The sequence below is a fragment of the Antedon mediterranea genome, chromosome 5, assembly GCF_964355755.1.
Source record: "Antedon mediterranea chromosome 5, ecAntMedi1.1, whole genome shotgun sequence".
Lineage (NCBI taxonomy): Eukaryota > Metazoa > Echinodermata > Crinoidea > Comatulida > Antedonidae > Antedon > Antedon mediterranea.
Genome location: NC_092674.1, coordinates 3,335,237 through 3,350,205, shown reverse-complemented (window position 1 = coordinate 3,350,205; position 14,969 = coordinate 3,335,237). Strand labels below are relative to the sequence as shown.

General features: G+C 35.7%; 3 protein-coding genes across 3 annotated transcripts in view; 1 reads left to right on the top strand and 2 right to left on the bottom strand.

The window, feature by feature from the left end:
- Positions 1–14,969, bottom strand: part of LOC140049249 (MLX-interacting protein-like) — a 149,878-nt gene that overhangs the window by 14,733 nt on the left and 120,176 nt on the right. The window lies entirely within an intron of this gene.
- Positions 795–2,311, bottom strand: LOC140049020 (uncharacterized). The gene is made up of 3 exons (XM_072093830.1): positions 2,300–2,311; positions 1,416–2,056; positions 795–1,165 (listed from the first exon to the last, which is right to left on the bottom strand). The coding sequence occupies exons 1-3, from the start codon at positions 2,309–2,311 to the stop codon at positions 883–885; spliced, it is 936 nt and encodes a 311-aa protein (XP_071949931.1). The 3' UTR covers positions 795–882.
- LOC140048769 (uncharacterized) lies at positions 5,263–10,482 on the top strand. Its single transcript, XM_072093551.1, has 8 exons — positions 5,263–5,342; positions 5,555–5,826; positions 6,488–7,128; positions 7,379–7,614; positions 7,773–8,092; positions 8,350–8,491; positions 8,597–8,739; positions 8,981–10,482. Exons 1-8 carry the CDS (start codon positions 5,288–5,290, stop codon positions 9,077–9,079), a joined length of 1,908 nt encoding a protein of 635 aa, XP_071949652.1. The 5' UTR covers positions 5,263–5,287; the 3' UTR covers positions 9,080–10,482.

The following is a 14,969-nucleotide window of genomic DNA, read 5'->3' as shown; positions in this document are numbered from 1 at the left end:
GTTGAATCAGTATTTGGGTATAAAATATAAATCCGGTTGGTTCAAAATGTTACCCGTTTTATCTTGATCAATTAAATCAGTTGGAGAAACATGTTCAGTGGATCTGTCCTGTGCTAAAACTCGAAATGACTGTCCATGGAGATGCATAGGATGACTATAAACGGAGATTTCGTTTATCACAATAAACTCTATAACCTATAAACAACAAACCACAAACAAAATAAAAAAAAATCGTTCAATCAATAACATATTGCTAGCATTTGTGCCGAAAATTAATTAATCTGCGTCTGGTGTGAACCGGCCTTATTTAAGATTCTTTTCCATTAGGCGAATATTCGCGTGAATCTAAGTTGCACAAATTTCCTGAAGTAGAGTTAAATATCAATGCACATTGGTGAAACACGAAAACAAATCTCCTAGTGGAAAAGCAGCTTTATAATTAGAAAATATTACCTGGCCTAGTTTCGCTTTAGCCACGATAGGACATTTGCAGGCTATATCGAAATCTGTACTGACATTTAAAGGCTTACAGTACTGTGCATCGATATGCATAGCGATATTCCATGGAGTCATTTCACACGCGCTGATCATCATCTTGTTGTAATGACACAAACGGTGTATGAGGAAATTCAAATTGTACTTTGTTCATGCGATAAACTGAAGAGTATGTTTGGTTGACTTCTGGATTCGTCGATGTATAGAATTTGAGTTGGTAGTCTATTACCACATAGTATCTTAAATCAACCTTATGTAAAGCAGGATCCACGAATTCTGAAATATAAACACACACACACGGCTATATCATCAAAAGTCACAAGTGCACATAAAAGCAGTAAAATTTGGAGTTCACAATACATCTGGGTATTTCTTATTTAACCACCGCTACGCACCATTATTAAAAAAAACCATAATTACTCGTATATTCTTACGTAAAGCGTGCGTGTCTTTGAGTGTGACGTCACCATTACTAGTAGCAGCGTCAAACCCTTCTGTTGTAAATACAATGTGCGATGGCGGTTCCACTGAACAATTCAACTTTACTGCAGGTGTGTTTTTGTATTGTAATACAGCACTACCGCTCGCCGAACACAAGTCGTAATTTGATGATATTATGTATATACAATAGGACGAGGGTATTGCTGACGCCTCAAGAACAAAGTCAAGTCTGAAATATGATATAATAAATAAGTTTAAGATTTTCCATTAAATTGGTCTAAATACACGATAGTTTGATTCACACTACGCATAGCATTGATGCGACGACGAGAGTACGCGCGTACTTTGAACACGCGACGGTATGGGTGATCCCTCGCTTACTGGCCGCCTTCGTGTTTGCGTCATTTGCGTTTGGGAATCAAGCAGAAGCGGGTCCAGGCGTTTTATTCTGACCCAGTGTAAACGAAGCCTTTACTTACCTTTCCCCAGGTGTGAAACTCAAAGCATCCACAACTCGAATCGGTTTCACCTCAAAGCCATCAGTGGCAATGATCGTTATCGGATGTGATTCAATTACCAGTCTCATATTACATTCACCCAACGCAGTATTCACTATTCGCATCCGATATCGGAAACCTTGTTCTACTTCAAACACAGAAACCGGAACGTCTATATCTATGTCATAATTGTGACTTCTGCCATTGATCAATAAGCTAAGGCTGTGTTCAGAAGGGACACCATTGGCAGTCGACACCATGAAGATTGTTATAGACGGAATTGATAACCAATCGTTAAATAACATGTAATGTTGTGGAAGGTCAAAGTCATATTCTTTACTGTTGAACTCTTTTTGTCTCTGTTCCCTGACAATCAATGCTCCGTACAACCCGTCACCTCTCTGAACACCAACGTGAGAGTGCCACCAATGGGTACCTGGTGGGTCTGCAACAAACTCGTACACGAAAGAGGTTGAACTTGGTATGGGGCATTGAGTAATCATCGGAACGCCATCTGCCCACACGGTGTTAAATTGATGTATACCATGCCAATGAATTGTCAACGAACCTCCATCTTGAAGTTCGTTGTTTACTTTCACACGAATGGTATCACCATGACAGATCTGGAAATACAACAAAACCAAACTAGAGACACTGTGCTTAATATAGAACATAAACACAGTTAGATTAGTGTGGTAACAAAACTACCTTATTTAAAGGGGAATTTGGGAGCCTTCAAAACAATAGGCCTATATACTATCTTATGGCTCACGTGACTACAATGTTGGTATCATTCACACAAAAAAGAGTCCTATGTTTTAAAATAAACTTTTCAATTACTTTTAGGAACGTTGTCAAACTAATACTTCAATTGCCATTAAGCTTAAGCTCTGTCAGCACACAAAATGCGATGTGCCAATATATGGATATCCTATCACTACCATGGGCACATCACACTTTGATAGTGTAGACAGAGCTTTAGTCTACACAAGCAAACTCGCAGTTACAAACTAAAGTGATCAACTTTCCTATAGTAATTACTGGGTAGATCGTAGATTACACGGCGATCCATACACTATGGCTTTATTAGTTTCTTACTTACCCGGGTGGTGAGTTGGATTTGCTAACTTTGGTGGGCGGGTCGCGATCTTTTTTTTCGTACATAAGTTGGGGACCCCATGTGAAAGATAGCCAAACTACTTCCTAAATATAACTAAACCTAACCCTCCAAATAATCTCTCTCTCACTATAAAGTAAAAGAGTAGCTCATGGGAGTCGAACCCCATACATCGACATGTAAAGTCCATAGTCTTATTCACTCGACTACACAGACGGCTCGACAGAAATCGTTTACATTAGCGAATTGTAGTTAGCTCGATTCTTACGTCACACCTTATGGATATAACTAATGAATATTCATGTTTATTTTGTGACGTTTCACGAGGGGTCCTCAACTTATGTACGAAAAGAAATATCGCGGGCGGGTCACAAACTTACTCGGGTACGATAAATAAGTCTGACGGGGTTACATGTTAACAACTCTCTGATTAAACTAACATTTACACTAATCATAATTTGGTTTGCGCCTTATAATCATTGTTTAACAGGTTTAACGTTTTTTTGTTTTACCAATTAAAGGCAACGGCGGGTTTTAAATTGGATTTAGACGTATACTTCACATGTTCCAGAGTGTAGATATTGTTTATATATTGGGTTCAATAACTCGTGTAGCTAATTAACAATGTATAACAATATTCAATAATTAGCCAATGAATAAGATTAACTAGAACTAATAAAAATCTGTGTAAAAAAGTGACTTCGGAAATGTACTGAATATTGTAGCCTTTATTTTAGTATTACATTTCAGAAAACGAAAAAAAAAACAAAAAAAAAATTTTTCATGACGTCGTACGTTTCTCGGAGAATAATTATAGATATTTGTGTGTTGGTATCTTCATGAAAATCGTTAAATATTATAGCAGTCCGGATCATATTCCGGTACTGCGATTTGTATTTATGTAATCAAAATCTCAGTACTGCATAATATTAATAAATGATAAGTGTTGTTACGTTAAATCAAGCAGTGGTGGAGGTTTGACGCCAGAGAGAGTTTTTTGGGTGCGGGAGAGAGTTGTTGGGTGTCAGAGAGAGTTGTTGGGTGTCAGGGAGAGAGAGTTGTTGGGTACCAGAGAGAGAAAGTTGTTGGGTACCAGAGAGAGTTGTTGGAAGAGGGAATTGTTGGGTGCCGTATTGCACTAAGCCAAAAGTTGTAGCACCTTTTAATTCCCCTCTATCCATTAGTCTATATTAGAATTAGAAAATTTGTACAAAAAATGTGTTTTTTAGGCCACTTTCATTGTAACTGCCGAACGCCGTTTTCGGAAATTCACGGCCATTTTCCTACGTCACAATTACTTCACTCGGGTCATTAGCGATATGTCGAGACAGCAGCACATGTTAAAAACATAAGTATACAACTGTATTCTTGATCATGTTTCTACCTCATGTACACCGCTCCTGCCAAACACAATATTGAGCACTCTTTTACCATTTTTCCTTCAAATGCAGTGGTAAGACTAGGTTATGTTCTTACTAATTAGGCCTACTATTTTTAAGCTGCTATAGCCAATTATAGCTAGCTGAATGCGGGATGATTCGGCCCAGGTGTGACGGGTCGAATCGGCCCACTTTTTAGGCCGATATAATGTCTGACTAAGAGTGGCTTCTAATTTCATTAGACTCTCGGTAGGTTTTTATGATATGAAATATTGTAAAGTACATTAAATTCTAACATTTTGAATGTTTTGTTATTTTTTGGGGGATTTTTAATTGTTCGCTTTACTTTTATGTAATTTATTTTCAAGAAGGAGTGTAGAAGTCTAAGTACAAACAAAGAGGGTTGCAATCATATTTACTTCTTTCTAATTAGACCTACAACACCAGAAAACATAGTGTTGTTCATCTTAAAAACAAACCATTAAACATTCTTACCACCACAAATCAAGACATTCAATTGAACAACAAGAGAAATGATATAACATACTTTTGGAAGATTTTACAAAACATGACAATTTACCAGACGACTATGAAATGCAGGATTATGTCCTATTCCAAACTTGAGGACGGAAAATAACTAACATAATAATCATCAATAAGCGTCTATTATTTCGATATATTTACACGAACAAAACAAGAACAAAGATACAGATGTATATTAAAAATCAATATCAACGAGATTCTGTTCTGCTAGTTGCTATTGAGTAGTGTGACTGCTAATAAATATTCATTAAAATTAGGATAAAATTGCTGGTGGTAGAAAACATTAATTATTTCAATAATGCCGTACTTTTTTTCTGTTGTTTCACAGTTTCATGTACCTTTTTCACTGAAACGCACCGAATCAATAACAATATTAGTCTATTAGGTCTTGGTCAGGTGTGAAAAGCCCTTAACTGTACGCGCCGCATGTGACGCGATCCTTAGCCTGATCGTAGCAGGTGTGAAAGGCCCCTTAACTGTACGCGCCGCATGTGACGCGAATCTGAACCTTAGCCGGACCGGAGCAGGTATGAAAGACCCTTAACTATCCTTAAGCTATTTGAACGTTTTGTCTTTATACAAACACTTACTTTGAAATGAAATGAAATGATCGCTTGTTAAGATACCCGTATAACATATAATGATATGTAGATTGGAATTAATTTATGCAAGAAGTCTACTTAAACTATCAAAATGTCCGGTAATACCACCAGTATAGTTAACAGGTTCGCCAATGTCAAGTGTATATCCTACTATTATACATTTTTTAAATTAAAAAAATTGAATTTAATCGTAGCTGCCTGAAAGTGGAGAAGATGGATTTTAATCAACACCTACCTACTTTAGTAATCTTGATAATCATTAATTCTGGTAAGAAAAGTTATTTCATAATTTGAAACACGGGTAAGGTGACGAAGATACGTTCATTTTGTCGCAATAAATTAAATTATTAGAAAACAAGTTTTTATTTGATAAATTAAAAAAGCATGGACCTATAAACGTATAGGTCGTACATTTGTAATTGGTTAGCATTATTTTTAGTGTTACTACTCGATTGATTATTGTACTGTTTTCCTTTTTAGCTATACTTTGCTCTTCTTTACAATGTACTCCTAAACAAGATATCCTGATGGTCAATAATTCAAGCGATTGTTTTCGTGAGTGTGAGTTTCCCGCTAAACCGAGATTGTGCGAATTTGAGTTCACGGTAACGTGGTGGTATACGTTAGCAGCTGCTTGTACGGACTGTCCAGATGTCCGACAAGACTGTAGTGCATATCGCTGTTATTCGGTAGACGGTTCACGTAGACCAATTTTAACGGTTAATGAAATGTCACCTGGTCCAAGTATTCAGGTACAAATTTCATCTTTGTCGCAGAAGCTACCACATCGCTTAGCGTCTAAATCTTAATTTAAATAAATAATAATTTCAGAAACGTATTTTAAAGTTAACACAGTATTTATATTTACCCAGTCAGTTGGGTTCTGTTTCGTTGCAGTTCATTCTGTAACCGCCCTTCACAGTTCAGAAAGGGGATCATTTTGGTTTTCTTTTTCCATGACTGGTGCATACTTCAAAAAGCCCGCTAGAAACAGAGTAATTACTATAGGAAAGTTGATCACTTTAGTTTGTAACTGCGAGTTTGCTTGTGTAGACTAAAGCTCTGTCTACACTATCAAAGTGTGATGTGCCCATGGTAGTGATAGGATATCCATATATTGGCACATCGGATTTTTGTGTGCTGACAGAGCTTAAGCTTAATGGCAATTGAAGTATTAGTTTGACGACGTTCCTAAAAGTCATTGAAAAGTTTATTTTAAAACATAGGACTCTTTTTTGTGTGAATGATACCAACATTGTAGTCACGTGAGCCATAAGATAATATATAGGCCTATTGTTTTGACGGCTCCCAAATTCCCCTTTAAATAAGGTAGTTTTGTTACCACACTAATCTAACTGTGTTTATGTTCTATATTAAGCACAGTGTCTCTAGTTCGGTTTGTTGTATTTCCAGATCTGTCATGGTGATACCATTCGTGTGAAAGTAAACAACGAACTTCAAGATGGAGGTTCGTTGACAATTCATTGGCATGGTATACATCAATTTAACACCGTGTGGGCAGATGGCGTTCCGATGATTACTCAATGCCCCATACCAAGTTCAACCTCTTTCGTGTACGAGTTTGTTGCAGACCCACCAGGTACCCATTGGTGGCACTCTCACGTTGGTGTTCAGAGAGGTGACGGGTTGTACGGAGCATTGATTGTCAGGGAACCGAGACAAAAAGAGTTCAACAGTAAAGAATATGACTTTGACCTTCCACAACATTACATGTTATTTAACGATTGGTTATCAATTCCGTCTATAACAATCTCCATGGTGTCGATTGCCAATGGTGTCCCTTCTGAACACAGCCTTAGCTTATTGATCAATGGCAGAAGTCACAATTATGACATAGATATAGACGTTCCGGTTTCTGTGTTTGAAGTAGAACAAGGTTTCCGATATCGGATGCGAATAGTGAATACTGCGTTGGGTGAATGTAATATGAGACTGGTAATTGAATCACATCCGATAACGATCATTGCCACTGATGGCTTTGAGGTGAAACCGATTCGAGTTGTGGATGCTTTGAGTTTCACACCTGGGGAAAGGTAAGTAAAGGCTTCGTTTACACTTGGTCAGAATAAAACGCCTGGATCCGCTTCTGCTTGATTCCCAAACGCAAATGACGCAAACACGAAGGCGGCCAGTAAGCGAGGGATCACCCAAACCGTCGCGTGTTCAAAGTACGCGCGTACTCTCGTCGTCGCATCGATGCTATGCGTAGTGTGAATCAAACTATCGTGTATTTAGACCAATTTAATGGAAAATCTTAAACTTATTTATTATATCATATTTCAGACTTGACTTTGTTCTTGAGGCGTCAGCAATACCCTCGTCCTATTGTATATACATAATATCATCAAATTACGACTTGTGTTCGGCGAGCGGTAGTGCTGTATTACAATACAAAAACACACCTGCAGTAAAGTTGAATTGTTCAGTGGAACCGCCATCGCACATTGTATTTACAACAGAAGGGTTTGACGCTGCTACTAGTAATGGTGACGTCACACTCAAAGACACGCACGCTTTACGTAAGAATATACGAGTAATTATGGGTTTTTTTAATAATGGTGCGTAGCGGTGGTTAAATAAGAAATACCCAGATGTATTGTGAACTCCAAATTTTACTGCTTTTATGTGCACTTGTGACTTTTGATGATATAGCCGTGTGTGTGTGTTTATATTTCAGAATCCGTGGATCCTGCTTTACATAAGGTTGATTTAAGATACTATGTGGTAATAGACTACCAACTCAAATTCTATACATCGACGAATCCAGAAGTCAACCAAACATACTCTTCAGTTTATCGCATGAACAAAGTAAAATTTGAATTTCCTCATACACCGTTTGTGTCATTACAACAAGATGATGACGTCAGCGCGTGTGAAATGACTCCATGGAATATCGCTATGCATATCGATGCACAGTACTGTAAGCCTTTAAATGTCAGTACAGATTTCGATATAGCCTGCAAATGTCCTATCGTGGCTAAAGCGAAACTAGGCCAGGTAATATTTTCGAATTATAAAGCTGCTTTTCCACTAGGAGATTTGTTTTCGTGTTTCACCAATGTGCATTGATATTTAACTCTACTTCAGGAAATTTGTGCAACTTAGATTCACGCGAATATTCGCCTAATGGAAAACAATCTTAAATAAGGCCGGTTCACACCAGACGCAGATTAATTAATTTTCGGCACAAATGCTAGCAATATGTTATTGATTGAACGATTTTTTTTATTTTATTTGTGGTTTGTTGTTTATAGGTTATAGAGTTTATTGTGATAAACGAAATCTCCGTTTATAGTCATCCTATGCATCTCCATGGACAGTCATTTCGAGTTTTAGCACAGGACAGATCCACTGAACATGTTTCTCCAACTGATTTAATTGATCAAGATAAAACGGGTAACATTTTGAACCAACCGGATTTATATTTTATACCCAAATACTGATTCAACAAAATAATAAATACAAATATACAATATATATATGCAAAATCATATTTTTCAGAGGGTTTACCACGAATTCCATTGGTGTCTGCTGTTGTCAAGGATACGGTCAATGTTCCAGACTTTGGTTACGTCATCATAAGATGGAAGGCTGAAAACCCCGGTTATTGGTTCTTTCATTGTCACGTGGAATATCATGCAACGGTAAGTTATGACATCATCAAAAAATGGTTGCGTTAAGCTCTGTCTACACTATCAAACTAGTTTGACAAAAAAAAGTGTGATGTGCCCAAATACTGATATACACAAAAGTTGTTGTATGACATCGTCATGTCCATATATGGGCAAATCACATTTTTGTTTTTGTCCATGAAGGTTTATTGTGTAGACAGAGCTTTAACAAAGGATTTAAACAAGTTATATTGTTTTTTTTTCATTTCTTTAGTTGGGAATGGCAATGGTTGTTCAAGTCGGTGATGAAGACGAAATTCCAGATCCGCCAAAAGCGTTCCCATCGTGTAGTTCCTGGTCACCTGATCTTTAAATATATTTAAAGACACTAGACTTGCAATTTTTGACGTTTTGTAAAAATAATGCATATATATATTAAACTAAAAGCATTAAACCAGGTCATTTCTTGTCTTAAAGGTGCGTTCTAACACAAATTTGAAAATGTGTAATTTGTTGTAAACAATTGTAAAAATAGTAAAACCATTATTTAATAGATTTAATTTAATATCATATACCCTATTTTATACTGATTTAACATTCAGTAGTTGATGACACCGCCCGGATTAAAGATAATAACGTTTGAAAAAGCACGTGAGCACGGCAAAATGTTCTGTAAATGAGACATTATAAGTCGTCTGTATTGTCAAAATTAATATTTAAGGGAAATGTTTTGTGTACCAAGTAGAAATGTGATAAATAGTTAAATAAAAATAATTAAATAATACAAATTATTGGAATTATTTGGAGTTTATTTACTGTGCTCAGTAAATGATGGTAATTGTTTTTTTTTTTCACGAGTCAAGTCGTGAAGAAGATGAAATTCCAGATCCGCCAAAAAGGTTGCCATCTTATGGTAATTGTTTTTCTTTCCACACTTCTTCCAGTCAGGAATGGAATTCATTTTCCAAACGGCGAACATACAAAATAAATATAAAAATTACAAATATATAAAAAAAAATTAATGAAAAAAAGGCGAACTGGATTATTATTATTCATTAAAACTTTTGTTTAATATATATTTGTATAAGTATATATTTAACCGTTAGGCATAATTATTATATTAGAATTAAGCTTATTGATTATATAATCTTATTAAGTTCATTACAAATGAGAAATGATGTGTTATGTGTTAAACATAACCTAAGATCAGAACGTATAAATATATATTGGTGTGTGGGATTCGTCCAACATAATTGCATTTATTTCTTCCTAACTTCAATTCAATTCAAAATTCTTCTCTTCATACAGAGTGTTTATTGTGGTAATACCACAGCGCACAAACCGTTTGCCTGATAGTTTTACTCTCTCAAACTGTGGTGAGTTGGATTCGCTAACTTTGGTGGGCGGGTCACAAACTTACTCGGGTACGATAAATAAGTCTGACGGGGCTACATGTTAACAACTCTCTGATTAAACTGATATTTACACTAATCATAATTTGGTTTGCGCCTTATAATCATTGTTTAACAGGTTTAACGTTTTTTGTTTTACCAATTAAAGGCAACGGCGGGTTTTACATTTAGACGTATACTTCACATGTTACGGAGTGTAGATATTGTTTATATATTGGGTTCAATAACTCGTGTAGCTAATTAACAATGTATAACAATATTCACTAATTAGCCAATAAATAAGATTAACTAGAACTAATAAAAATCTGTGTAAAAAAGTGACATCGGAAATGTACTGAATATTGTAGCCTTTATTTTAGTATTACATTTCAGAAAACAAAAAAAAACAAAAAAATTTGTTCACGACGACTCGGAGAATAATTATAGATATTTGTGTGTTGGTTTTTCATGAAAATTGTTAAATATTATAGCAATACTGATAAAGCTTGAACGCAACGCAAGGACGTAAACGCAACGCAAGCGTTTTAACCAATGACCAGCCAAGTTATAGACAGTTAGCAATCACAAGCGAATAAGCCATCGCTTGTGATTGGTCAATTCAATTGCGTTGCGTTACGTCCTTGTGTTGCGTCGCTAGTGGGAACCACGCTTTATATTCCGGTACTGCGTTTTGTAAGTATTGGAAACCTTTGGGGCTAACAAAGGAAATCTATTGTATGAAAGGAAAACAAAGGGTTGCTAATTAAGGTCTTAAGAAAACAATAGGGGTGATTGTTAACAAAGAAGAGACGCTAAGAGAACAATAGAAGGTGTGAAATGGTAACAATAGAGGGTGTGATTGTTAACTATACAGGGAAACAATAAGAAATCTACTTGATTCAAGTTAGGAAAACAAATGGGTATTAATTGGATGATACAGGTGTTTTCGTATAATGAGGGTGGTCATGACAATAGAAATGTAATTTTAATTAATTAACAATAGAATGTATAGTTTGAACAAGGCAGATGCTTTGTATAGAGTGTATCACAGGTGTTTTACAATTACTGACAATACTTACAACGAGTGCTTTGTTTTTTGACAATAGGATTTGATAATAATATAAAAGAGAGGGTTATAATTAAGGAGCAATGTTTGCTTGTAACAAGCCTAGGCTAACAAAGGAAATCTATTGAGTATAAGAATTATAGGAAAACAAAGGGTTTGCTACTTAAAGTCCTAGGCTAACAAAGGGGTATCTATAGGAGAAGGATAAGTACAGGGAAACAATAAGAAATCTATTTGATTAAAGTTAGGAAAACAAATGGGTATTAATTGGATGATACAGGTGTTTTCGTAGAATGATGGTGGTCATAACAATAGAAATCTAATTTTAATTAATTAACAATCGAATGTATAGTTTTAACAAAGTGGAGGCTTTGTATAGAGTGTATCACAGGTGTTTTACAAATACTGATAATACTCACAACGATTGCTTTTTTTTTGTGACAATATAGGATAATATAAAAGAGGGAGTTATAATTAAGGAGCGATTGTTTGCTAGCATTTGCGTGATTTGATTGGTCAAAAGTATACAGTCTGGTCCGAACCCCCCTTGTTGAAACAAAAAGCGGATTATAATTCAGACAGGGATGTATGTAATGGACCTTTTTTTGTGTGATGTTTGTGGGGAAAAGACTAAATATTTTACCGTGATGACGCATACTTCCAGTTCTGTGAATATGTATTCAAAAAATATCCTTAAGGTCATAATAATATTACATGCCTTGCTCATAATATTCAAGCTTATGATAGTTACTTTGTAATGCGTATTCATGTGGTTTTGTTCCAGATGTCATAACTAAATGGTGGTAAGATTATTTCTACTAAAATTAAGGGTACTACTATTTGTTTCATTGACTCTGTCATTTTTACCGATGGCTTTAGCCAAACTACCTAAAACAAAACAAAACCTCTGGCATTAAAGAGTTAAAGAAGGGTTACTTTCCTCATAAATTTAACACGGTTGGTAATGCAAACTATGTAGGTCCATATCCCGGTACTTTGATGTATGACCCCGACAAGATGTCTAAATCGACCCGGAATGATTTTCTTATTTGGTATGAGCAGAGGCGAGGTGAAATGCTTGATTTAAAGAGTCAGCTAATTGATTATTGTGTTAGTGACTTGGACATTTTTAGGCGTTGTTGCTTATCATTTAGACACATATTCAAATGATTATTAACTGTTCTTGATAATGGTATAGATAAGAAAGGGGTCGAAACGGTTTAATAACCAAAGCCCCAGCCTGTAATTTTGTATTTTCTAAGAAATTTTTGAAGCCGAATACAATTGCTTCTTTTCCACTAGCAGATTACTTAACTACAGAGGCTCATTCTTTTGCTAGTATGCAGTGGTTAAGTTATGAATCAAAACAACGTAGAATCCATATTCATCATGTCCGTAATGGTAATGAAAAATGCTTTGGTAGATATAAAGTTAATGGGGCTTCGTTTGAACCAAACTTCATATTTGAATTTATTGGATGTTTATACCATGGCTGTAGTAAGTGCTATCGTCCAAAAATCCTTTCACTGGTCTAAGCAAGGCAGATTCATATCTACAAACACAGAGAAAATCTTCTTATCTGAAACAGACGTTCCCTCAGTACTAGTATATTAAAATTTAGGAGCATAAGAGGCTAACAAAGGAAATCTATTGAGTATAAGAATTATAGGAAAACAAAGGGTTTGCTACTTAAAGTCCTAGGCTAACAAAGGGGTATCTATAGGAGAAGGATAAGTACAGGGAAACAATAAGAAATCTATTTGATTAAAGTTAGGAAAACAAATGGGTATTAATTGGATGATACAGGTGTTTTCGTAGAATGATGGTGGTCATAACAATAGAAATCTAATTTTAATTAATTAACAATCGAATGTATAGTTTTAACAAAGTGGAGGCTTTGTATAGAGTGTATCACAGGTGTTTTACAAATACTGATAATACTCACAACGATTGCTTTTTTTTTGTGACAATATAGGATAATATAAAAGAGGGAGTTATAATTAAGGAGCGATTGTTTGCTAGCATTTGCGTGATTTGATTGGTCAAAAGTATACAGTCTGGTCCGAACCCCCCTTGTTGAAACAAAAAGCGGATTATAATTCAGACAGGGATGTATGTAATGGACCTTTTTTTGTGTGATGTTTGTGGGGAAAAGACTAAATATTTTACCGTGATGACGCATACTTCCAGTTCTGTGAATATGTATTCAAAAAATATCCTTAAGGTCATAATAATATTACATGCCTTGCTCATAATATTCAAGCTTATGATAGTTACTTTGTAATGCGTATTCATGTGGTTTTGTTCCAGATGTCATAACTAAATGGTGGTAAGATTATTTCTACTAAAATTAAGGGTACTACTATTTGTTTCATTGACTCTGTCATTTTTACCGATGGCTTTAGCCAAACTACCTAAAACAAAACAAAACCTCTGGCATTAAAGAGTTAAAGAAGGGTTACTTTCCTCATAAATTTAACACGGTTGGTAATGCAAACTATGTAGGTCCATATCCCGGTACTTTGATGTATGACCCCGACAAGATGTCTAAATCGACCCGGAATGATTTTCTTATTTGGTATGAGCAGAGGCGAGGTGAAATGCTTGATTTAAAGAGTCAGCTAATTGATTATTGTGTTAGTGACTTGGACATTTTTAGGCGTTGTTGCTTATCATTTAGACACATATTCAAATGATTATTAACTGTTCTTGATAATGGTATAGATAAGAAAGGGGTCGAAACGGTTTAATAACCAAAGCCCCAGCCTGTAATTTTGTATTTTCTAAGAAATTTTTGAAGCCGAATACAATTGCTTCTTTTCCACTAGCAGATTACTTAACTACAGAGGCTCATTCTTTTGCTAGTATGCAGTGGTTAAGTTATGAATCAAAACAACGTAGAATCCATATTCATCATGTCCGTAATGGTAATGAAAAATGCTTTGGTAGATATAAAGTTAATGGGGCTTCGTTTGAACCAAACTTCATATTTGAATTTATTGGATGTTTATACCATGGCTGTAGTAAGTGCTATCGTCCAAAAATCCTTTCACTGGTCTAAGCAAGGCAGATTCATATCTACAAACACAGAGAAAATCTTCTTATCTGAAACAGACGTTCCCTCAGTACTAGTATATTAAAATTTAGGAGCATAAGTGGAACAACATTAAGAAGTCCTTAACCCCTACGGAATTAGCAGTCATATTTGATGTACCTGCTATTCATCCTACACTTAATCCTCGAGAAGCTTTTTTTGGAGGTAGAACCAATGCCGGTAGATTGTTTTACCAAGTTAAAGATGATGAGCAGATTAACTATGTTGACTTCACTGGTCTTTATCTGTACTACAACAAATACGGAACATATCCGATCGGACATCACGAAAAGTTAGCTTTCAAAGATATGTCTACAGATATTCGTATTGGAGTATTTTGGTCTGGTTCAATGCACAGTTAGTCCTCCAAAAAAGCTGCTTCACCCTGTTCTTCCTTATAGGAGTAATGGAAAACTTGTGTTTCCTTTATGTCGAACATGTGTTGATAATATGTGTCAGGAATCATGCAACCAAGATGAAAATGAAAGATGCCTGACGGGGTCATGGGTATCAACGGGGTCATGGGTATCAACGGAGTCAGAGAAAGTTGAAGTTGGCTATGTAATTAGGAATGTTACTGTTGCATGGAATTTTAAGCATAAAAGTGAGTATAAGTCAGATGATCCTTCTTCCAGACTTTTCTCTGGATATATTAATACTTTTCTTAAATTAAAGCAAGAAGCTTCTGGATGGCCTGATTGGTGTGTAACGG